Source organism: Natrix helvetica, assembly GCF_964273705.1.
Source record: "Natrix helvetica genome assembly, chromosome: 2".
Taxonomy (NCBI): Eukaryota; Metazoa; Chordata; class Lepidosauria; order Squamata; family Natricidae; genus Natrix; species Natrix helvetica.
In genome coordinates, this window is record NC_138552.1 from 161104689 (window position 1) to 161129375 (window position 24687).

Sequence of the window (24687 nt, forward strand, 5' to 3'; positions counted from 1 at the left end):
GGAAGCGGAGTCCACGTGAAGTTCTCCGCTCCGTTTCTGTTTATATTGGCTTAGGCGCATGCGCGCTCCAACGCTTTCCCTGCTCCATCTCGTTCGGTCGCTGACGTTCCCTCGCGCGCTCGCAATCGCTCCTCGTTGTCTTGAGAAAATGGCTGCCGTACGCCGCGCTCGCAGTGACTCCCGCTGCGTAGTTCGCTTTTCTGACCGAGAACTCTGCTAAATTTTCTTCCCTGCTTGGTACCCGTTCGAGAGGGAGGTGAATAAAGAGTCCAAAAAAGAGACCCGACGGCCATTGAGAGGCGGCGGCAACCTTCAACCAACCGGACAGGCCGCCCGAGTTCGAAACGGCCACAGCGCTGCCGTTTGACGAGAGTGACAGTTGGACGGACGGCCTGGCTGCCTCAGCCTCGGCCTCAGCATGGTGAGGGGAGGGGCTGCGGAGCGGATGCGCGTGACGAGAGCGCGAGAAGGGCGGGTTGGTGGGGGTCTCGCGCTCTAACGCACTGTCGCCGAAGCGGACAGGTGGCCCCGCCCTCCAGAAGGGGCGACGCGTGAGGAGGAGGCGAGGCGGTTGATACGCGAGGCGCTCTCAATCGACTCAGTTCGGCCTCTCGCCAAACGTTTGTGGAATGTTACAGGCTTATAATTTGAAGGTGCTTCGCGAATAAAGAAGCCTCTCGTTAACAAAGTGCGGAAGGTAGCTTTAAGATATATATTTTATATTTTAAAAAAACGGGAAAGGTGCACAAGTGAGCACGCCATCTAGTTTAAAGCGCAGTAAAGATTTACAAAGCCAAGCTGCAGCAACTCTCTTAAATAGATTCGGTCGAAAAGACCAAACAAGTGCCTAGTTCATCGCCAGAAGGTGCTGAAGCCTTCAGTTAAATAAGTGGTTTCCGCTGATGCCAGAAACAGTTGGAATAAGATATTGGATGAATGCGGTTCGGGATGGCAGACTAGAACTAGGCACTTGTTTCTAGCAAATCCCTGGAAAGTGCTAGCAAAGAGACTAACGTGACATCTGCACTGCCTGCTCTCTTTCACGTGGTTGTTTCCAAGGGGTGGGGGGGGGGGAATGTCAGCTTAATAACTTTGGCAAAGGTAATTTGTTTTTGTTTTTAACAATCAGACAATCATACAAGAGAAAATTAGATGGGCACATGCAGTTTAACTGCGATTTGTTGGACAAGCTGTAGTGAATGTGTAGTTACTGAGATTTTTTGCCACCCACTTGCCAGTTCTAATGTGGTTTACAATATACGAAATGCAATTTTAATAAAATGCCTTAGTAAAACCAATAAATATAGAAGTCTTTAAAAGGTCTGTTTTTGTCATCTTCTGAAACGTGGTTTGGAACACCTGATTTGGACAAGGTGTTCCAGTGGGAAGGATCTATTGAGAAAATCAAGCCTCTGGGTTCCCATTTCTTTTTTTCTGATCTGGGGTATCCATTCTCTAATAGATTATGAAGGTAGTGCAGATTTTACATGGAGACTGTTCCAAAGGTTGTTACAAAGGCCCAAGCAGAAATATATCCAAGGGATTGACATCTCTTCTGCAACAGCATCAAATTGATATCAGCCGCTCAGAAGAGAGTGGAACTACTTAAAAACTGTTTCCAATCCCCCTCTCTTGTAAGCAGCTCAAAAAGATACCATGTTATTATACCGAAACTTGCAGAGAGGTCTACAGGAAAGGAGAGTGCATCACAGCTGTTTCAAGTTGCATCTACAAAACATGTTCTGTTTTATGTCTTGTTTAGAAAGGATCCAGATAATCTGTCTCATTCAGGACCCTTTTGTAGTTGAAGCCTACCTACCTTTTCTGCAGCTTTTTTAAACAGTAATAGGTTGGATAAGTAGATACAGGGAAGTATTTTTTAAGAAGAGAGAACAGTTTCTTTAATGGCTGAAGGCATTGCCTCCTCTTTCTTTAGCAGTGTGTTGATTTATCAGCTGAAACCATGTGTTCCATTCTTGTTAGAAGTTCACATTGAACAGTAAGGATCTAATTTGCATGTCGCCTCCTCAGGCATCCACCTTGAAGAAATACCACAAGCAATAGTTTACAAATTACAATTTACATACTGCACTAAATAAAATCTCTTTGGTTATGGTCAGTGTAAGCATTTGATTGTCCCTCTTCCCCTGCTTCTTGAGAGGTCTTACAATTTAAATTCATGGAAATTAATAGTTCATAAAAAGCCCTGAGAAGTGGGACATTTGCAAATTGGTTAAAGAAATAAAATAATTGCAACACAATATTCTCTATATAGAGAGTGAAAAGCATGGGAGTGGTGGGAACATCAGACTGCATGGGCCTTTTAACTGAACAGTTTTTAAAACCAGGGATGATGTACATTTCTATTATTACCGGTACTTATCATCTAGTTCCAAGGAAGCAGTTAGATTCTTCAACATTAAACTTGATAACAGAGATAAGGGAGAACAAGTTGAAATTAAATCCAGACAAAACAAAGGTGCTTTTGGAAAACAGAACTTTGGACTTGGAGAGTGTGGTAAAACCTGTTTTAGATGAGATTGCCCTCCCTCAAGAGGAGCAGATTTGCCATTTGACAGCAGTCTTGAATCTGCAGGTGAAGGCTAGTACATAACATATCCATTCTTTCCTTATAACCTGTCTTGAGTTCTGCAATATGTTTATCTTACGGTTGTCCTTGAAGAGTACTTGAAACTAGTAATTGGTTCAAAAATGCAATAGATAGGTTGCTATCTGATACACGGTAGAAAGAGCAGACAATGCTTGTAGTGAAAGATTTGTATTGGGCTTGATTATTTGAGATACTGCCTTTGTTATTGTGAATCTGCTCATTTAGTAAGATAATAAGGAGACCTTTTGGAAGATTACTCTGTGGTACCTCTTGTAGAGCATCAAAGCAATATCTCCCCAAAAAATATGTTTGGTTTGCAATCTCCCATCCATGCCACTAGTGGATACTATTTTGTCAGCAGGATTATAGAGTTGGCTTCAAGATAATGAAATTTTGCTCCTAGAAGGAATCAGTTTTCCAGTTGTATACTAGCAAATTTTGAATGCATACACATTGAACATCAGAAATATTTGTTGAATATATTTGTTAAATATTTGTTCCTACATTGTGATAATGCAAACCTCAACCATCTGAAACAGTTCTGAAAATTTAAGTGAGGCAATAAAAAAAATCCTTAAAACTAATGAAATAAACAATTACCCTGACAAGTAAAATCAAGAGGGGAATAGATAAATTGTCAGATCATGGCAAAACCTTTGAACTATGGCAGATTTCCTAATCTTCAAAATCAATTTATTCCCAGAGTGGATACACCACAGGAAACACCTGCCTCTATAACATCATTAAAGGAATTTCAGTAAGCCAGAGAATCACGAAGACATCTTATCATGAATATAAGGATTGATTAGGCCTATATTGAAGCAATTACTTAGGTAACATAAGTTGTTTAGGGCTTTTCATTAACATTGCAAATGTCTGAGCAACTGATTAAAATGGACCATCTCTAACAATTTTTTGTTAGTATCTGTGATTTTATGATATTAATATATGACTTGGAATACTAACTTGATGTTTCTTTATTAGGCAGAAGGAGAAGAAGATTCTTGCTCTGACATAATAAAGGAGGATGACAATGACATTTCTGGTGAAGCAAATCTTGAGGTGTGCTGTTTTATCCTCACTTGTGTAGTAATATATACAATTTTATTCTTTATTCCATGTGCCTTTGTACTTTTGTCTCAACACTTTAAAACTTTTCTGTATATTAGCTTTAAATGGAAACAGTTTATTTTGGGGGATGCAGTTGCAATGATCCTGGAAATTTTTCATTAGAATAATTGTTTATTAGAGAGTATGAAAAATCAACTTAGTAGAAAAATATTTCTATCCATGCGACAGAAATACTTTATATTCTTGATAGGAACATACATCCCTAGAAATTCAGTATTCCTTTTCTTTCTATCTGTAGAACTTCAGCTGCTGCTTCTTATAATGTTTATTGATCATTCTTCAAAAATGGATTTTTAGGCAGAGCTTCAGATGTTCAGAGCCCAGTGGATGTTTGAACTTACCCCAGGGGGGAGCTCTACAGGTCTGGAAACTCGATCCTGCAGAACAAGAGGGTCTTTATTAAAGACCATAGATACCAAAGGGAAACTCGAACTTGCAAAAGAGGAAAAGGTAAACAATTTAAACCTGCTAAGAGCCATGGTGGTGCAGTGGTTAGAATGCAGTATTGCAGGCTAATTCTGCTGACTGCCAGAAGTTCGGTTCCCACTGGCTCAAGATTGACTCAACCTTCCATCCTTCCGAGGTCAGTAAAATGAAGACCCAGATTGTTGGGGACAGTATACTGACTCAACCGCTTAGAGAGGGCTGTAAAAGCACTATGAAGCGGTATATGTTTAAGGGCTATTGTTATTTCTGTTATTTTTGTTATTTCTAAACTGTTAACATTCATCTTTTAGTGTTTCAGTATGTATAAAGTATAACCTATTTTTTTATTTCTATTTTACAATTGAGCTGTATCTTATTGAAATAATGCTGTCAGTATTGTGAAAAAAAAAACTTGTCCTCAATTTCCTGTACATTTGTTTGGATTTATATTCAACAAAGTAAAGGCACAAATATGATTTAAAAGACAATCAGATATTGAAATAAAAAAAATACAGGATTGCAGTGCAGTTAATATGATTAACATTGAAGTAAACAGTTTTGGTCACTAATTAGGTTGTTTATTAAAATTTAATTAGCCATGGGAAAACTGCTTTTGATTTTTTAAAAAAAAATAGTATTTAAAAAAATACTAATAGAAGGTTGTATTTCATTACTTAAGTCAATTTTCTTTGCTTACATGTAAGGAATTCCAAAAACAAATGACTAATTTTTGTGCAGGCAAGAGAACTGTTCCTGAAGGCAGTGGAACAAGAGCAAAATGGAGCTCTTTATGAAGGTAATTTAACATTCTGATTTAATGTCATATATTAATTTATTGGACCATGCTCCTTATGAGCTAAAATCATTTACTGTTATAGTGAAAAATACAATGTAAAGATTAATTATTAACAGGCAACATGGTTGTCAAGCCCCCAACATATAACTTGTTTATATACTGTTGTTCTCTGGGAGGTGTTGAGCCCCATCTAGTAGCCGGAGACAAATCCATTATTGTTTGGAAACTGATCTGACCTTTTAAGGCATCCATCTTCCCATCATCTCTCATTCCAAAAACAAGTGCATTTGAAAGACATCAAGCAGTCATTTCTCTTCCACTCTCCTTAGTGTTGTGGTGTTGCAATGTGTTCTGGCCCTTCTGAAAAGGGACTGAACGCAGCAGCTTCTATTTTTTTTGTAAAAAGTTTTTATTGGTTTTAAAACATTTATAGGGAAAAGGTAATAGGGTACATAGAAAATTTTAGTAGCTCCCATGTTAGCAGTAGAAATCCCCCCAAATCTCACATGTTTACAATTTTAAAGATAACATGTAAATGATAGCATAAACAGAATTCTTACTTTATATCAACATGTTCAATCATGTCCGAGGGGGAGTTTAGAAAAGAAAAACTCCCCCCTCCAATCTTCAGTTTAAAATCAATTGAACAAAAACTTACGACAGCCTGCTGCTTATCCATTACCGATAATTGAAGAGATTAGGAAGTATCCTCCACAACCAACATTTCAGCCACGCTTCCTTTGAATAACTTGTTTCCTCCGGAGCCCATTAGGCGAAGGGGCAAGCATGCCCCCCCTTCTGCTCCCCGGCTCCTGGGGCAAAGCTGGAAAAAACCCCACCGGCTGCTGCCAAGTCTGGGGGGGTCCAACAAGCCGCCCCTACGGCAGGGGTCCCCTCCAAGGTCCCCTGTGCTCCAAACGCAGCCCACCGAGAAGACAAGCGGCAGACGAAACGTCCGTCGCCTGCAGGGACCGGAAGTCGAATCCTCTGAACGCAGCAGCTTTTGTGTGTGGTGGGGTGGTTGCTTGCGAAGCTGAGGATCTGGTCCATGTGAGTGGGTTTGCGGTAGACACAGGTTTCCTGTTCTCCGTTGCTTACTTTCCTTATGTTAATATCAAGGAATGGGAGTATTGTCTGTTTTCTCTTCATGTGTGAAGTTGATCCTGAGGAATATGAGTACTTGCAAATAGATATTCCCATTAAAATTGAAGTATGTGTTGAGGTATAGATCCAGAAGTTTCATGATGGTTGCTATGGACATGGAGTGTTCTATGGCACAGTCATCTTTGTAAGTATGGTGTTTAGTGAGTAGGTGGTGTTTAGCCAGGTTGGTATCATGGTGACGAGTAGGGTGATATTGAAGGAGACCATGATTCCTTCCTTGTTGATTTTGATGTGCTTGATAAGTTGGATGTATTGTTCTGGGAAATTTATTGAGTGGGTTGAGTCAGGTGTCTAAGAGTTTCTCCTGCAGGGTTTTTGCTAGTTTGTACATCAGTGTTCTGGGTAGAGACATAATTGGGTGTAAGGGGATCCCATTCTTCTGTATTTTTGGGAGTCCATAGAACTTGGATGTGGAGGAGTCTTGTGGTTGCATGTTCTTTCTCTCTAGTGGTGTTAGCTGTTTTTCTTTTTCCATTTTCCTTAGGGTGTCTTTTATTTTTTTCTCTAGCTGTTTTGTTGGATCATTGTGGATTATGTGGCAGGTGTTGTCATCATTTAAATGGTTTTCAGCTTTGCTGATATAATCAGTTTTCTCCATGATCACAGTCAGTCTACCTTTGTCTGCCTGTGGGATTACAATATTTTCATCTTGCTTCAGTTTCTTCAGTGTTCTCTTCTTCTTTTGCCTGAGTGTTTGTTTTATCTGTTGCATTGCTTGTTAGTGATAATTCTTTGCCTGATGTCTTATTGTATTTCTTAGTCCAGGTAGTTCGATTTTAAAATGTATTTGAGGTTGGCTGAGAATTCAGTGGGGTCAGTGTCTTTGTGGTTGAGGCTGTGTGTGAGGACAGTCTTTTCATCGTCTGCTAGAGGTCTGCTAGATAGATTTCTGATCCCTAATTCTGAGTTGTTGTCTGGTGGTTTTGAGGTGATGGTATTGAGTTTCTCCTGTAGTGAGTTGCATTTTTGGGTTTGTATTTTGTTGGCATTCCTGTGGATCATGTGTTCTAAGATGTCTGTCAGGTTCTGTCCAAAACAGTTGAGGCATGCGGTTTTTTTGTTCTTCGGTGATGCGTTGGTATTTTTCACTGCTGTTGTGGGCATTGATGATTGGTAGCATATACTTTTTTGTTCGTTTGCGGAGGCATTTGTGAAGGAAGTGTAGCTGTTTGCAGGTCGATGATCATCTGGTGGCAAAAGTCTCTTAGAGGTGGGCAAGTCTGAGCATTGCATTTCCATGTAAGTTTGCAATAGTGGCAAATATCTGTATACTTCTGTATACAATTCTATATGGAAAAAAACATCACATCAGTTGAAAATCAGAATCTATTAACATGAATTGGCAGATAATCACTATGATCCAAAATCCCTAATAGCTACCCATACTGACACTGAACAGCACCAATTTGATTGAAGCACTACAAGAAGCATCAGCCATTCTACCACCTGCTATGCAAATGGGTTTATTGAAGCCTGGCATTCCAGAAAGCAATTTCATCAGTAGACACATCAACCTACAACCAGCCAATGAGAACCCCTGACAGTTCAAATCAACTGCACAACCAATCAGAAGACAGCATTGACCTTCAACCAACCCATGCAATCCCCCCAACCAGCACTTCACCTCCCAATGACCCTCACCTGATGTGACCTCTCTATCACATGACTCACACCTGACTCATCACAAAAACCATCACTAGACCCTCACCTTATGTGATCCTCCCATCACAAGACCTACGGATCACACCAAGTCATTATAAGGAGAAAAACACCAACACTCACATTTCCTAAACTCTGCTGAAGTTTTAACCTAGCCTGGTAATAAAATGTTTGGAAATTAACTCACAAGCTTGTAAAACGAACTCTACCCCAGTGTATATACTGTTGTTCTCTGGCAAGTGCTGAGCTCCCATCTAGTGGCTGGGGACAAATCCTTTATTGTTTGGAAGCTAATTTGCCCTTTAAGGCATCCATCTTCCCATCACCATTCATTCCAAAAACAAGTGCATTCTGGAAAGCCAGATTCCATTTCCTTTAGCATTTTGAGGAAACTGAAGCATCAGGAAGAATCCAACCTAACCCATGGCACATGTTGATCTGAGGACAAAAATCCACATCCCATACACACAGCATTGCTGGTGAGATTTACATTGAATTCAGAAAGTATTCAGACCCCCTTCACTTTTGTCAATTTTGTTATGATGCAGTCTGATTCTACAGTTGTTGAAATTCATTTTTTTCTTATTAATCTACATTCAGTAGATGACAAAGTGAAAACATAATTTTAGAAATGTCTGTAAATTTATTAAAAAGAAAAAAAATGAAATATCACATTGGCATAAGTATTCAGATCCTTTACAACAACATGTGAAATTTAGTTCTGGTGCCTCCCATTTCTCTTCATCGTTGCTGACATGTTTCTATACCTTGAATGGTACCTTAAATTAAACTGATTGGACATGATTTGGAAAGGCACACACCTCTTTATAGAAGGCATCACAGCTGACAATGCGTACTGTAGCAGAACAAAGCCATGAGGTGAAAAAAAACTGCCTACAGAACTCAGAGACAGGATTATTGCAAGGCACAGATCTGGGAAAGGCTCCAATAAAATTTCTGCTGCACTGAAGGTTTCTAAGAACACAGTGGCCTCCATAATTCTCAAATGGAATAAGTTTGGGGCAGGACTCTTCCAAGAGCTGGTCGCCGATCAAACTGAGCAATCAGGGGAGAAGGGTGTAAGAGAGGTGACCAAGAACCCAATAATCACTCTTGACTGAGCTCCAGAGATCCTGTGTGGAGATAGGACAGAGTTTCAGAAGGACAACTATCACTGCAGCCTTCCACCAATCTGGGCTTTATGGCAGAGTGGCTAGATAGAAGCTTCTCTTCAGTGCAAAACACATGAAAGCCCGCTTAGAGTTTGTTCCTCACAGTCTGAGAGTCCTTCAGGTGCCTTTTTGCAAACCCCAAGTGGGCTTACCCAGATCTGTGCCTTGCAATAACCCTGTTTCTGAACTCTTTAGGCAGGTTTTTTTTCCACCTCATGGCTTTTGCTCTGCTACAGTATGCATTGTCAGGTGTGACACCTTCTATAGAGAGGTGTATGCCTTTCCCACACATGTCTAATCCATTAGATTTACTACCGGTGGACTCTAGTCAAGATGTCGAAACAGGTCAGCAACGATGAAGAGAAATGGGAGGCAGCTGAGCTAAATTTCAAGTGTTGCAAAGGGTCTGAATACTTATGCTAATGTGATATTTCATTTTTTTTCTTTTTAATACATTTACAGACATTTCTAAAATTCTGTTTTTGCTTTGTCATTATCAGGTATTAAATAAGAAATTAATGAGAAAAAAACAAATTTCAACAACTGTAGAATCAGGCTGCAGCCTAACAAAATTGACAAAAGTGAAGGGGTTTGAATACTTTCTGAATGCACTGTAGATTTATCTGTGTTAATTGTTATGCTCACCAGCAACTCAACATTGCTTATTTTGTATTTAGGTTCTTACTGTATGTATTTCTATTTTTCTCAGTTTCACCATCCTTTTCCTTTAATAAAACATCTAGATCTATGCACCTGGTCTGGTTTATTAAAGGATAGGTGGGTTTAGTTGCAGATCAAGCTGCACACAGTATAACATATAATGAGGACAGCTGGTACAAAGAGGGTTGAGAGTTATTTGTTTTTTCAAATGCTGACTAAATAAATTAATTATAAAAATAAAGATGGGTCATTATAGTTCAGAGGATCACATACTTTGACTAGTTTTGACATGGATAAACCATATTCAAAGTTGTGCTCAACTTTGAGTTGAATTAGGTAGACATTTGGAAAATAAAGATTTCTGACTAACCTAACCACAGGGTTATTATAAAGATTAAAATTTATTTGAAAACATTTTGAATTGTGAAGGATATTATAAACAACCATTTTACTGGCACAGTAATTTTGAAGTAAGTATTGTAATAAATGGACTTTGGGATATTTAAACATTTTAATAAAGATAGCAATATGGTTAATGTACACAAAATCTCCTCTCCTGTCCCTTCTGCTTTATCTTTTTTTCTTCCTATTTTTTTTAATGGGAGGGGGAGTATGTTGCAAAGCAACCTCACAGTCTTTATTCCAAGAATGTTTCTGGTCCTCATGTATTCAAGCAAGCATCTTGGGATATTAGATGGATGATAAGGCCACAATCTTACCAGTTTATCTTACAGTGAATGGGTGCTTTGTGATACTAATGAAGACAGTTGCCAAAATATGTTCTCAACATTTCAAATGTGCTAACTGGCTCAAGCAACTGTGCCAATTTTATTGTTATACTTTAATCTTGGAGTACTTACCTTGCCCTGTCTATTAATTACTCAATGATCCTTGTTGCTGATTCAATCCATTGCTCCACTCCCCCCAGCTGGTCACCACATTTTATGAATACCTGTAAAAAGTTTGGAAATAGTTATTTATATTATTAAAATGGCCTTTAATTAATCACAATGATTGTACTCTCCTACCATCATTTTTGCAGAATATGTTTTGAATTAATAGTATAATAACAAAAGAAAGAATAGTTGCTTAAGAACTCTGCTAATGCACTGATTTTTAAAAGTTCATTTTTAATAATTATTCCAAAGTGTATGAACAATCAATTTAAATAAGCATTGCTTTTATTTTTAGCTATTAAATTTTATCGTCTGGCTATGCAATTGGTCCCAGATATTGAGTTTAAAATTACCTATACCAGATCTCCAGAAGGCGACAGTATAGGAAAAAGCTAGTAAGTATATATGTATTTATATTTGTATGTATTATTTGAAAAAGTTGTACTTAGTATATACTGGATTTCATATTTATATAGTTATTGGTGGTGTTAGATGGACATGACCCCAGTAAACCCATCTTAATTAATTAGACGATTACTAGAGTGTACATTCGTAAATAGCTCAAGTATATAAGATATTCTTCTCAATTTCCTCTCCTGCTGCATAATTAAGGTAGTTTCCAAAGGTTTACTGTTACATATACAGTATATATTTTGGTCAGATTGATTTTTTAAACTAAAAATCTATTGAATCATCAGAATTTTTAAGGGTGTTCTAGGTCTCAAATTACCATTTTTTAAACATAATTTACTTTGTCCTATACTATTGGTAAAGAAACTAGAAGAAGCAAAAAGGCCTCAAACAAGGCAAAAACAATGTGATTCATACACAATTATTCCAATATTGGAAATACAATATGAACTGAAGGAGCCAACTCTCCTATCAGTTAAAAAATACAAGTAGCCCTCGACTTACAACCATTTGTTTAGTGACCATTCAAAATTACAACATTGAAAGTGATTTATGACCATTTCTCACACAACCTTTGCAGCATCCCTATGATTACATGTTCAAAATTCAGATGCTTGGCAACTAGCATGTATTTAAATAATTGCAATGTCCTGGGATCATGTACTCACCCTTTGCAACTTTCTGACAAAGTCAGTAGGGAAGCAGACTCACTTAACTGAGTTATTCACTTAATTGCAGTGATTCACTTAACAAGTGTGAGAAGAAAGATTGTAAAATGGAGCAAAACTCATTTAACAGCTGTTGCTTAGTAACAGAAAATTTGGGCTCAATTGTGGTCATATTCTTTCTCCCACTCTCAAAATCCAAATGTGTGCTTTTGTTGTAATAAAAGAAAATCCTTTGAAAGATTAAAAACTGGGGAAAAATGGCAATTGGGAAAACCATTATATCATTCTCTCAACTGGTTCTTGTGTCTCATTTGCAATTCTGGGAAGCTGTTAAGGCAATATTATATGCATTAGTGTTTTTGACATCACGTTTGGGAACATTTCCTTCACCAAATACTAATTAGAATGTAAATGTAAATATTATTGACATTAATGGATTTTAATATTAACAGGTTTAGTCTGTTCATCTGTTGTACAGGTAATCCTTGAGTTACAAATGAAATGGAGCCTGCCCATTCCATTTGTAACCTGGGGGTTCGTTGGAGTGAATCTTGTACCTCGAACGGGATCATTCCCTCCTTTTGCCCACACATTTGTTAATCGAATGCGAGGCTCGTTAAGTGCACATGAAATCAGACGCTCAGTTCGGGCATTTGTGGGCCTCCCCAGGCCCATTACAAGCCGAAATGGAACTTCTGGATCCACCCCCCCCCCCAAAGCTTCATTTCAGCCTGCAATGAGCCGGGGCAGGCCTGCGAAGGCCCGAACGGAGTGTCAAAGGGGTGGATCCGCCCCTCAGAAGCTGCATTTCACCCTGCAACAGGCTGTGGGAGGCCCATGGAAGCCTGAACGGAGAATTGGAGGGGCAGATGTGCCCATCAGAAGCTCCATTTCAACCTGCAATGTGCAGGACAAATGTTGCAGAGCCTCTGTGGTTGTTCATAAGGGTGAACAACTGCCATGGTACTACAAGATACATACCGCATTTCCCCGAAAATAAGACAGGGTCTTATTTTCTTTGACCCTCCAAATAAGGGGTTGGCCTTATTTTCAGGGAGGTCTTATTATTTTTCAGGTGCAGGAGGCAGCAAGCCCACCAACCCCACCCTCTCTGTCCCACCACCTGCTTGCCTGCGGCCACAATGACCCAAGTTCTCCTTGCATCCTGGCCTTCGCCTGCTCTATTTGCTGGCTGCCGAACAGCTGACTGTGTTGCTCTGGCCTCACGGGGGGCACTTCCTGGCAGAACAAACACATACAAACACACACTCCCCCTCCAAGGCAGCCACATCCCTTCACTAACTTTGCTTTCCAGCTCCATTCTCCGCTCCACGTACAGGACAAGAAAAGTAGAAACGGTAGTTTCGGGACTTGTTCGTAATTGCTAGGGGACGCTTATTGCATAACTTTGAATGTTCGCTAAGGGAACGCTCATAACTTGGGGATTACCTGTATTATGATTTTCTGGTCTCATATTATGCCTGTGTTTTGTAGCATTGAAGATAATGAAGATGATAGCAAAATGGCTGACCTTCTCTCTTACTTTCAACAACTCACTCTTCAGGAATCATCCATCAAACTATGTCAGCCTGAGCTTAATCTGAGTCAGACTCATATCTCAGGTAAAAGAACTTTTTCTGTAGGAAATTAGTGGCATATTTTAGTATAGAAGATCATGAAAGGGATGTTCAGAAACCATGCTAAACAGGAGAAAACAGTTTGAAATGTTTAATAGGAACTGTATAGATTTTAGCAATAAAATAGTTCCTCCTTCATTGTTATAATTCATATATGTTGCAGGCTTAACATAATGCTTTCTGGTAGTAAATACATTTAGCATAAGAAATATATTCTAAATGTAGGGATCTATAGAAATATTTTTGTTTAAAGTTACCATAAATTATAACGCATGTTTTGTACTGAATTTCACTGGGTTCCTAACTAAATGCTGATTTATAAAAAGAATCTGTTAATTGTGACAGTTGCTGCAATTGCTTGTCCTAAAATCTAAATCTAACAATTAAAAAAAATAAAATATGTGCTGTTACCATATATTTTGTTATCTGAAATTGAAAGAAGAATATTTCATTTTTAGATATTCATATCCATTGTTATTAGAATACATTTAAACATGTGGACACGCAGAGTAATTATTTTTGTAAAATGAATTATTTATGAAAGATTCAGCAACCTGCAAAAATAGTTGTTTGGATGAAAATATCATGCTTAATGTAATTTTTAAAAAAATATTATATTTGAAGATGCATTAATGTTTAGTATAATATAGTACCATATTAAGAGTGGAATCCTTTGTTCATCCTTGTAAGCAGAAGGGCCCTTTCCCTAAAACCTTTCATATCACCCGCAAATTTACTCTGGAGAGTTCAGCTTTTTGTTGCTTGCTTGCTTTTGATGCCAAAGGGCTATAAGAGGGAGGAGAACTAATAGCAGCATTACATAACATCCCAAGCCAGTAATTTGGATGTCAAGGGCCTCCCCCACATTGGGTTATTTTTTAGCGTGGATCCAAATCAGACTACTGGAATTATTCTAATTTTTACATTTTTTTCCCATAGTGTTGCCTATGGAGCTGTTACTGTATATTTTTCGATGGGTAGTTTCCAGTGATCTGGACCTGAGATCTTTAGAACAGTTATCACTGGTCTGCAGAGGTTTTTACATTTGTGCCAGGTAAAATTGAAACTATAATGCAATAAAAATTTCATTTATTTGGATAAAATTGAGTAATTTTAGGATTTTTGAAATAAGTGGTGACAACCTATTTTTTGTGGTTATAAAAATAAGGTCTTTACTAAAAGTTACTGAATTTTTGGAAGTTTTAGATAAAAGATGTGGTCAGTTAACTAATAATACAAAGTATTTTAAAGAAGTTTCACTAAAGCAACTAAAACTTATTTATCAGGCATTATTCCCAGCCAATTATGAAATAAACCTATTAGTGTAAAATAATAAATGTATTCCTTAAAAATGTTTAAATGAATTATTATTACTGCAGTTAAGTAATGCTTTTATTAATGTAAATTATTCAGTGACTAATTCTTTTAATTTTGTTCTGAAAACTAACGCCACCTTAGATTATAGTTTTAAAATCATGAGAGTAAAAAATTATGAAATAAGCAGCAAGTATTAAAAAAACTCTAAACTTATGTAAGTGTGAAGATTAGTGATGGAAAGTAGTTGTATGTTTACATTAATGGAACAGTATTGAGGCAATTTCTCTCTAGTTCTCGAAGTAGCCTTTGGATTCTCCTCTGACAAACTTATTGAAGGTCTGCAGGTTGGTTCCATTTCAAATAGCTAATTTCATTCCATCTGTTAAGCTAATTGAATTTGACTATTCAAATCAATTTGGGGAAAAAGTTGTTTTGACTTTGATTCAGTTCAAAGATTTGATAAAAGTGACTTTGAATTAAACCTCTGAATAAAACTGCTGAGCCTATTAGTGTATTCCATAAAGTTTTGTTGCATGAGAAGCTCTGTTATTCTGATTTGGCATGTATTATGCAGTCATATATACAAAAAGAGGGAAGTTTTAAAGATAATTCTAGCTTGTGATATCTGATTCTAGTCTAATTAAGTTAAAAGCATATGCCCATGCACACACAAAATACAAAACTGATAAAGAAGGGAACAGGGTGAATTAAATCTTATCAAAGTGCAATTTTCCAGAATTTATTCAAAACTGAATAATAGTCTCATTTAAAGACACTATACAACCATCATTTGCAGTGTTTGATAACCAATAACACACAATATTTCTGACACTCTTGTTTGTGTTAACATTTTTATAATCAGATTACACTGTCTTTTTTCCAGGGACCCTGAAATCTGGCGTCAGGCTTGTTTGAAGGTTTGGGGCAGGACATGTAATAAAATGGTTCCTTATACCTCGTGGAGAGAAATGTTTGTGAAAAGACCTAGAGTTCGATTTGATGGTAAGAAACAGCAATGTTGTAATGATAATCAGGAAAGGTCAGGACCGTACAATTGCAGCAATATTGAATCAAAAAATTGATTATAAATAGAAAGATTGGTTGGAAATGTGACTGGAGTATACTTGGGATTACTAACAATTATTGGCATTCTATACTTTGGCCTTATAACATTGTCCCACTTAAAAACACATAGTCACCTTTTTAATAACCTCTCACTGAATAGAATAATTGTGATATTTGCATTTGATGAGCTATTCTCTGGGAAGACCTTTCCAGAAATTGCTAATGAAACCCTCCCAAAAACAAAGTGGCAAGGACACAGTTTTCCTGGATAATAAGGAAAATTTTAATTAAATAAGGATGTTCCAATTTTTGTGTGTGTATCCAGAAGCTGCATTGCAATAAAAGACAGGATCATGAAAAAAGTTAATTGAATTAATCATTAAAATAATTGCTTATAAATAAAGTGCCCCATTTACAAAATTAATTCACTTTTTTCTTTCTTTTTTTAAAAATAATTTTTTATTTATTTTTGGACAAAGACAAACTAAAAATAAAAAACCCATTTTCCATTACAAATTGTAGAAAGTGTGTCAGTTGGTTACAGTATTTCCATGCATCTCTTCCATAGTCATCACCTGCTTTTCATATCAAATCGCATATTTTAAATTCACATATCATGTATATAACAATTATTATATCTCAACCTTAATTTGACTATAATTATTTTTACATTCTTTTATATATAATAGTCAAAATCTAGAATAGGATTATATAATAACATTCTATTAAATCATCCTAAAATCATCCAATCGCAATACATCTTTATAACATATTCTAGATAAAACTTTTAAACCTCCATTCATATTCTCCATGTGTTGTTTATATAAAATTTCATATTAACAAACTAATATATCTATATGTATTGTTAACATTATTGTTATTTAACTATAGCTATTGTCACTTCATTTTATACATATTACTAGTAAACTAAATTTAGCTTAGCTTTTATTATACATTTTCATTGCATCCACCTATATCTTTCCAGTAATAGTGCAGTCTTGTATCTCTTGCCATTTGTAGCATTAATATTCTAGTTATTTTCTTAATAAATCTTGTATGAATTTCTCTTTGCAACATGTTCCTTTCGTATTTCATAAAAGCTCGAAACCCAGCATCTGCTCTTTCCATCTTTGGTTATCACTGGTGCTTCTGTCAAGATTTCTCTCCTTATCTCCGTCAATTTTTCTCTCTTTTCTTCTTCTGTGCTTTGAAGTCTGGGGTAGAGTTCCAATCCATCCATCTCCCCTTTCCATATTCCGCTCTTGCCATTACCAACCACGCTCACTTTGTTGTCAGTATCCACAGTTTTCTTATCTCTTTGCTCATTTTTTTCTTCCATTTTTTGAACTCTGTCCTCCACATTCTTCATTTGATAAACATCCTCAGTTTTTCCATCAAATTTTTCTGTTTTGTATTCTATATTCTCCAATCTCTTTTCAATTCTCTCTGTCACAACTAATAGATTTTGAATTTCAAACATAATCATTTGCAATGTTACAATTTCTTTTTTCTGCTGCGCCATTCTTCCAATTTTGCAGGTACTGCCACCATAGGATTCAAGGCTATTGTAATAAACTTCAAACAGGTTCATTTATTATCTTTCAAGTCAAAATGTTGTCTTCCCTCCAATAGCTAGTGATAGAACTCCCAAAAAGCACCTGTATAAACAACTTGTGCTCTTCCTACTATCACTGTCAATAAACAAACTGAAAGAACCTTGAATCTCAAGTGATCAAAGAGAAAGAAGAAAAAACAAGGTATCCAGCCTCTAATTAGCAGTGTAACTGCTTTTCCTTCTGTTGGTTCAACCCTCTTTATAATCCTTCTTATTATCTTCTTTATATTCCAAGCTCAAGAAAGAAAAAAACTCTTAAATGGAGATCAAAAACAATCCAATCAAGCATTATAAAAAAAGAAGGAAAATTTTATTTAATCCATAGGTGTAAGCAAAAGTGAAAAAAGAAGAAAAATTACTCCATTCAGTTTAAAAAATAGGGAGTCTTTGCAAAATTCCATCCATGAAAAAAAAAATAGAAACAGGATAACACACTAAGTTTAATGTAGATAAATTTTGCCGCTTATAGTCTTCTATCTTCAATTTTAATTTAACTTAATTTGTTTTTTTGGGGGGTAGTCTCTTTTTCTAATAATAAAATTTCCTCACCAATTCGACACTTTCTCTTTTCACTTTCTTCCCGTTCCGGAGCTGTCCCAACTTCAGCAGCTTCATTAGCTGCGTTTCTGTTGCCGGAAAAAAAGGCTATTCTTGGATCTTTCAGGGATTTTGCGGTGTCTCTGAGATCAAGCTGTACTAGTCCCACCTATCCCATTCTTACCCTTCATATGTTGAGGTGAGCCTGCAGTGGAGAATGAGAGGAGGAGGAACTAGTTATGTAACTCTTGTCTCACTAAGAATAAGAACTAATCTGTGTGTAAACACCAAGGATCCTTCTTTCTCTCTCCTGCCTCTGTTGGATTCAGTTTCTTGTATGATTTGCAGGTAGATGCTCTATCTCTTTCCTACCATCTTTGCACAACAGTCTTTATTTAAAATATATAACAAGACTTTCCAATTTGAAGATAATAATTTGAAGAAAAAAAAATCTGTCATGCTTTTCAGTGCCTGATCTGCCAACCAGCAGTTCAAAAGCATGTAAAAAATGCAAGTAGAAAAATAGGGACCATCTTTGGTGGGAAGGTAATAGCGTTCTGTGCGCCTTCGCCGTTTAGTCATACTGGCCACAAGACCACAGAGATGTCTTTGGACAGTGCTGGCTCTTCAGCTTTGAAACGGAGATGAGCACCGCTCCCTAGAGTCGGGAACAACTAGCACATATGTCCGAGGGGAACCTTTACCTTTATATAGTAATTGCAATAGATGAGATTATAATTGGTAAATTAAATGTGTGCAAAGAAGATTGAAAATTGTAATATGGTCTCTGTTTCAGAATCCTAAAATATACATACTTGAATATTTAAAGTATAATAAGCAGGTAACTCTGTATTTTATAGGGGTGTATATCAGCAAGACAACATACATTCGTCAAGGAGAACAATCTCTTGATGGTTTCTATCGGGCATGGCACCAAGTGGACTACTACAGGTACAACCATTTTAAAATAAAGTTAATCATCTCTCTTGTCTTCCTTTCAATGCAGTTCACATATAATACTGCAAACCAAGATATACAGTGAATTCAAATGATTACTTGTGTGTAAAAAATAATGATGGTTTAGATAATTGGAGCCAAGCATTTTGTGACTAATTTTTTAAAATAATTCTTCTTTTAGACATTCCTGAAGTATTTAAAAATTATTAGGAGAAAATTGTGTGGGTATTCCAAACTCTGAATTTTCCATGATTCCCAGGCTATGAATATGCAGAGTTAGCTTAAAGTATGTAAATTAAATCCTGAAATGAGCTGCTTTTGAATCATTATTTGATACTCTAGTATTTAATTTTCATGCTAATATCTCTCTACTGGAATAGTTCCAGTAACAAAACTGAATCATCATAGTTAATGAGGTTCTGTTGACATGTTCTTTTGGTGCATTCTGTGATAAGGTTCTTTGTATGCAGTGAGGTTTCAGAGCTTTTTTCTAATTGCATATCCATATCATTCACTTTAATTTCTTTATAATTGGAGACTTTGGGAAAAGCCATAGGAAAAACGTGACTTTCCCTTGTAGCTAGAAAACACAGAAGACTCCTGATTGATTAATACTTCATATATTATTGGTCTTTTTTTGGTGGACAAAGCCTAAGTCCCATATTTGTGTGTCCTACTAAGATAGATGCATGATGTGCATATGAGCATGTTGCTCCTAAATTCAGACATAGGCTGACATACAACTAACCTGATTTCTGTATGAAACTGAGCAAGATTTGACATATTTGGAAGTTAGTACAAGGCCCTTGGATCCTTACATTTATCATTTGTACATTAATATTTGTTTTTAACCAAAATATATACGTTGAGAAAGATGTTTCTTCATTTTATTGTTATTTATAATACATTTTTGTGAACAAACCCAAATTGGAAAAATGTTGAACAATTCTTTTAGGTACCTGAGATTTTTCCCAGATGGCCAGGTAATGATGTTAACAACTCCAGAAGAACCTCAGTCTATTGTTCCTCGATTACGGACTAAAAACACAAGGTATCTTCTACATCTGTATTAAAGAATTTTATTGTCCATGGGAATCCTGATATTTTTAATGAAAGATAATTAGGTAAATAGTAAAGCTACTATTATTTTTCATTGCTTAGATGATTAGAGTAAATAATGCATTAATCAAGAGATTTGAAAACTAAGTTATCTTTAATGAAAGAAAACCATGTTACATTCTAAAGTTATTATAATTATAATTTCAGTAAGCTCTGAATCATAGGGATTTAAGTTGGTCATTATTAATTTAAATCCTATTAATTCTCAGACCTAATTAAATAATAGTAGTGTTTTTATTAGCACTTGAATGAATATATTTTCATGAAATGTTTTCCTTCTAAATCTCAGAACTGATGCAATCCTGCTTGGACATTATCGCCTTTCCCAGGATACAGACAATCAAACCAAAGTATTTTCTGTAATGACAAAGAAGAAGGAAGAGGTATTTATGTAAGAAAATATTAATGGTCAACAGTAATCAACTGATTAATAGAATAAGAAAACAAATAAGTATTGTACTTTAGGATAATTTGTTAAGTAAAAATACAACTTTAGAGTAGTTCTTTCCGCAAAATATTCTCTCCAAATATTCTTAAATTCTGAATTTAAAGGAAACTATCTTTCGGCATATTTTTTTCTTTTTAAATTTGGAGGGTAGTGAAATATAAGGATATAAGGACATAGTTTAATAATTTTAATTGCTCTGCTTCCTGCTGCCTTGAACTAGTGAAGGCAAGCTGTAGATTTGAAGAGAAGACTGATTATTTGGCAATCTATATATGGATTTTCTTTTTCCTACCTTCTAGAGGCATAGAAGATTGGAATTAAGGGCTAGAAAGTGAACAAGAAAAGACTGCAAAAAGTGTTGAAAGCTAAGGGGGAAATTGAAGGCTTAGGAATATTAGAAATTAATAAGCCTTTTCCTGTTTTCTACCACACAGTAATTTTTATAGATGCTTAATATTTTCACTATCAACATTTAAAAGTCTAGTTTTAGAAGTAGGATACATATTATTTTTAAGTATTATGTTGTATTTTATATTACTAACACTGTAGAAAAATACACTTCATTATAAATGTAGAAATGTTTTTGTCTGAATGAAAATCAGCATTTATAGACTCCAGAAGAAACTGATGTAGAAAAATATATCTTTTACGATTATATGAATGCTGATTTTCATTCAGACAATAAACATGTTCTGTGTTTATCACTTCTCACAATAGGATCATTGTATTTTGATTTTATACATTAGCATAGGATATTGCTGATTATGGTTGATTAGTACCAGAATATTTTGTAGAATAAAATGTCTTTGAAATGTAACATTTTATCTTTTAACTAGGATACAGTTTTAGTAGCTATTTTTTGCTGCATATCCTTGACAGCCTATTCCTTTCTTGTTTGTTATGTAGAAACCAATTGACTATCACAAGTTCAGATATTTCTGTCGTGTCCCTGTGCAAGAAACTGATCACAGTTTTCATGTAGGGTTACAGCTGAATTCCAGTGGCCGTCAGAAATTTAATAAACTCATTTGGATTCATCATTCTTGCCACATAACTTACAAGTAAGTTTTATTTTAATGCTATAAAAAACTTTAAGTCCTTGAAATCTAATATTTTAGTCCTAGCTAATAGAAGATATCTTACTTCTTCCTTTTTTACAAGCTTTTTTTATGCCTGCATACAACATGTAACAAAACTTGGCAACAGAAGGAATTATATGAACATTTATAGCACATAATCATACCACTTATATTATAAGAAATGTCTGTATCACTACATTTTAAACTGGAGCCTGTAAGATTAATAATTAGAGTTAATGTTCTAACATAAAAATAAATGCAACTATCTGAAAGGTGAGAATTGCCCATAATATCACATTGTTTCTAGTTGTTTCCATCCAACTAGCCAAATATTGCCAGCAGAATAGAGTGATGAAAGAATTTGGTTGTACATCAATAAGTAGGAAGAAGAGAAGAAGGGGAAATTCCATTGAGTGAATTGAAATCCTTTTGTAATTACATAGTTTGAAATGTTTGCTAGATATTTTCTCATAGATGAAGCAGAATACTGATTTTAATTTGAAACTATTGAAAAACACCATCCAGAATAGAGTCGCTGCTCAACACTGGATGAAGACAATCATTGCAAATACCTGGCATCCTTCAAGCTGGTAAAATTAAGTTCACTGAAGTCAAGAAGAAAGTTAGAAGCGAATACATCAAGAGAGTGAAGAAGTTCTTAAAATCTAAACTCAGTGAAGGAAAAACCATCAAAGTAGCTAATACATGGACAATTCCAGTCACTAGAGCCAAATTAAAATGCTGGCTGCACAAGACCAAGTCTTAAAAACAAATGCATACAAAATCTGAATTGAGAAGGAAGCAAATGCCAGCTCTGCAAAAAAGCTGAAAAAATAGTGGACTACCTACTTAGTGGTTGCAAGAACATTGTACAGACTGATTATAAATAATAGGATGACAAAGTAGCAACAATAGTGCATTGGAATAGCTGCAAAAATATAATTTGCCTGCAAGCAAGAACTGGAGGGACCATATAGTAGACAAAATAATAGAAGACGAAGATGCTGAAGTGCTTTTGGACTTTAGAATTCAAACAGACAGCTGCATAAAACCCCAGACTTCACACTTATCAGTAACAAAATTGAAAAAATCTGGATATTGGATGCTGTTACCAAAAGAAAAGATGTCAATAGTAATAGATGCCTTGGGTGCAATTCCAAACATTACAAAAAGGCAACTTTATTTGGAACAGCTTATGTCCTGCAACAATATCTTTAATACTATCAAACAACAACCACTGCCTATCCCAGCTCGAGAAGGATTTGATAGATAAAAATACCAAATCCAGTGTAAACATCTGCTGACTGTAGGATGAACCATAATAATAAATGTATGTTGTGCCCAATTCTCAGTGACTGGGTAGATTACAAATTTTTAAAACGTTTAAAACAAGGAAAAAACAGAAAAGAATAAAGATGACAAAACTGGATGGTAACAATACATGAAGGGGGCTTCAGTTCCCCTCGACAAAGGCCTGGATGCAGAAGCACTTCTTCAGGACCCTTTGTAATAACTAAGATGGGAGCCATTCAGATTTCATGGAAAACCCCATTCCAGCGAGCAGGAGCTGCTACAGAGAACGTGGGCTTCTGAGGTCTTGACAGTTGACATTGTTTAATCAAAGAACCTGGAGCATGCCCACCCTGCCAGATCAGATAAACAGATACTAAACTAAACAAATTAATATGATATTCTTGTTAAATTATTTTGCAGTATTTTAAAAATTTGCGAATTATTCTCTAATTGGCATCAGAAAATGGCATTCATGCCTCAAAGTCTCTTCTAACCATGAAAATCATACACAACCATTTCTTTGCAGTGTAACATACATTCATGTATTATTTTGGAACCATGTTGGGTTTTTCCCCCAATAAAGCCTTACGGTCTGGAGAACTTTGATGACCAATTCCATTTTGCAAAATAGCCATAAATGTAAACAGGCTCTGGTTGCAAGTAAAATATTCTCTTACATAGGATGCAAAGAGAATAGGTACAAGTTATATTATCTAGGACAGTTTTCTTCCTTTAAGGCAAGGAATAACACAGACATGTTTATCGCTTTTTTCTCTTTTTTAGGTCTACTGGTGAGATAGTAGTCTCTTCTTTTGACATTGACAAGATGTACACCCCTTTGTTCTTTGCACGGGTGAAGAGCTTTACTGCAATTTCAGAAAGGCCTCTCTAAGAAGCTTATATTTCTTGCATGAAAGAAATTACAGCAAACAACATTTAAATTATAAATGTGAGTGTGTGCGTGCGTGTGTGCGGGTATGGATGGATGTGTGTGTGTATATACATGCGTGCGCACACATACACATTATATATATATATATGAATTTTATTTTAAAATTGGGAGATCTTTTTGGAAGAATATATACTGGAAATACATTTGATTTAGGGTGGCAGGGTTATCTTTCTGGTTTTGATGTCAAATTTACACTTTATTTTAAACTTGTTTATGTTGTGAAAAGACTTTGTAAGATACAAGGCATTTTTTGCCATCTCATTTTATGAGCAAAATGTATAAGCTGTTCTCTTTACAAAGTAAGGCTTCATCTGCCTATGCACCTTAAGTTCAGGAATTGTTATAAACATACTGCTGTACATAAAAACATTGTGTGCGTGCTTGGGGAAGGCTCAAAATGTGAAGAATTTGTCCTGCATCTGTGCGTGGCCTATAAATGTATAATAGGAATTCGTGTATTGGGATTACCTTTCAGGAAGAGATGCTGATTTCAGTAGAAACTACAGCTTTATAAGAAAAAACAAAAGGTGAAAGTTCAGCTTCAGGTGTCTTTTTTTTTAATTATCTGGTTTTAAATGATCATAATCACTTCAGATGTTATAAGGCTTTAAGTAGATGATGACAGGACAGCCACATTGCTGGATTGGTTGCCTTTGTCGTTTGGATCCTGGAAGTGAACATTAAAGTGTATCATCTGAATTCTCTTATGCAAACAAACAGGGCTGCGTTTTGCTTTGTTTTGTTTTTAGCTCTTCTCCTAACTGCTAAAAATACTTTACACCTCTTGGGTGTTTTGTAACACTTAACCTTTTCTTTTGGGACTCCTACAGATGTTCAGGTACTGTGTGCTGCTTCTCCTGCGTATGTAATTTGGGAATTGGATGCGACTGCTGTATTTCACCTATCATAAATATGTATTTACTCATATAACTCACCATTCTAAATGTTTTCCTTTTACCAAGTTGTGTCCTTTTTTTCATTTTGGGGGAGAATATGGATGAAATAAAGATCACTTTGTTTGAAGTTCCATGATCTGTGTAGTCTGCCATGCTGAGTGCCAGTTACTAGCCAGCC

At 36.1% G+C, this 24687-nt stretch overlaps 1 protein-coding gene across 2 annotated transcripts; it reads left to right on the top strand.

Annotated features, from left to right (window-relative positions):
• The first annotated feature begins 123 nt into the window (after window positions 1-123).
• Window positions 124-24140, top strand: FBXO9 (F-box protein 9). Of its 2 annotated transcripts, none has more exons than XM_081944144.1 (13): window positions 124-421; window positions 3596-3673; window positions 4040-4192; window positions 4907-4964; window positions 10811-10910; window positions 13089-13216; window positions 14171-14285; window positions 15432-15550; window positions 18626-18716; window positions 19678-19773; window positions 20131-20224; window positions 21196-21350; window positions 23445-24140. In XM_081944144.1, the coding sequence occupies exons 1-13, from the start codon at window positions 419-421 to the stop codon at window positions 23551-23553; spliced, it is 1299 nt and encodes a 432-aa protein (XP_081800270.1). In that variant the 5' UTR covers window positions 124-418; the 3' UTR covers window positions 23554-24140. The 2 variants fall into 2 exon arrangements, with proteins under 2 accessions (XP_081800270.1, XP_081800271.1); XM_081944145.1 differs by lacking the exon at window positions 124-421 and adding an exon at window positions 540-697.
• The last annotated feature ends 547 nt before the right edge of the window (window positions 24141-24687 follow it).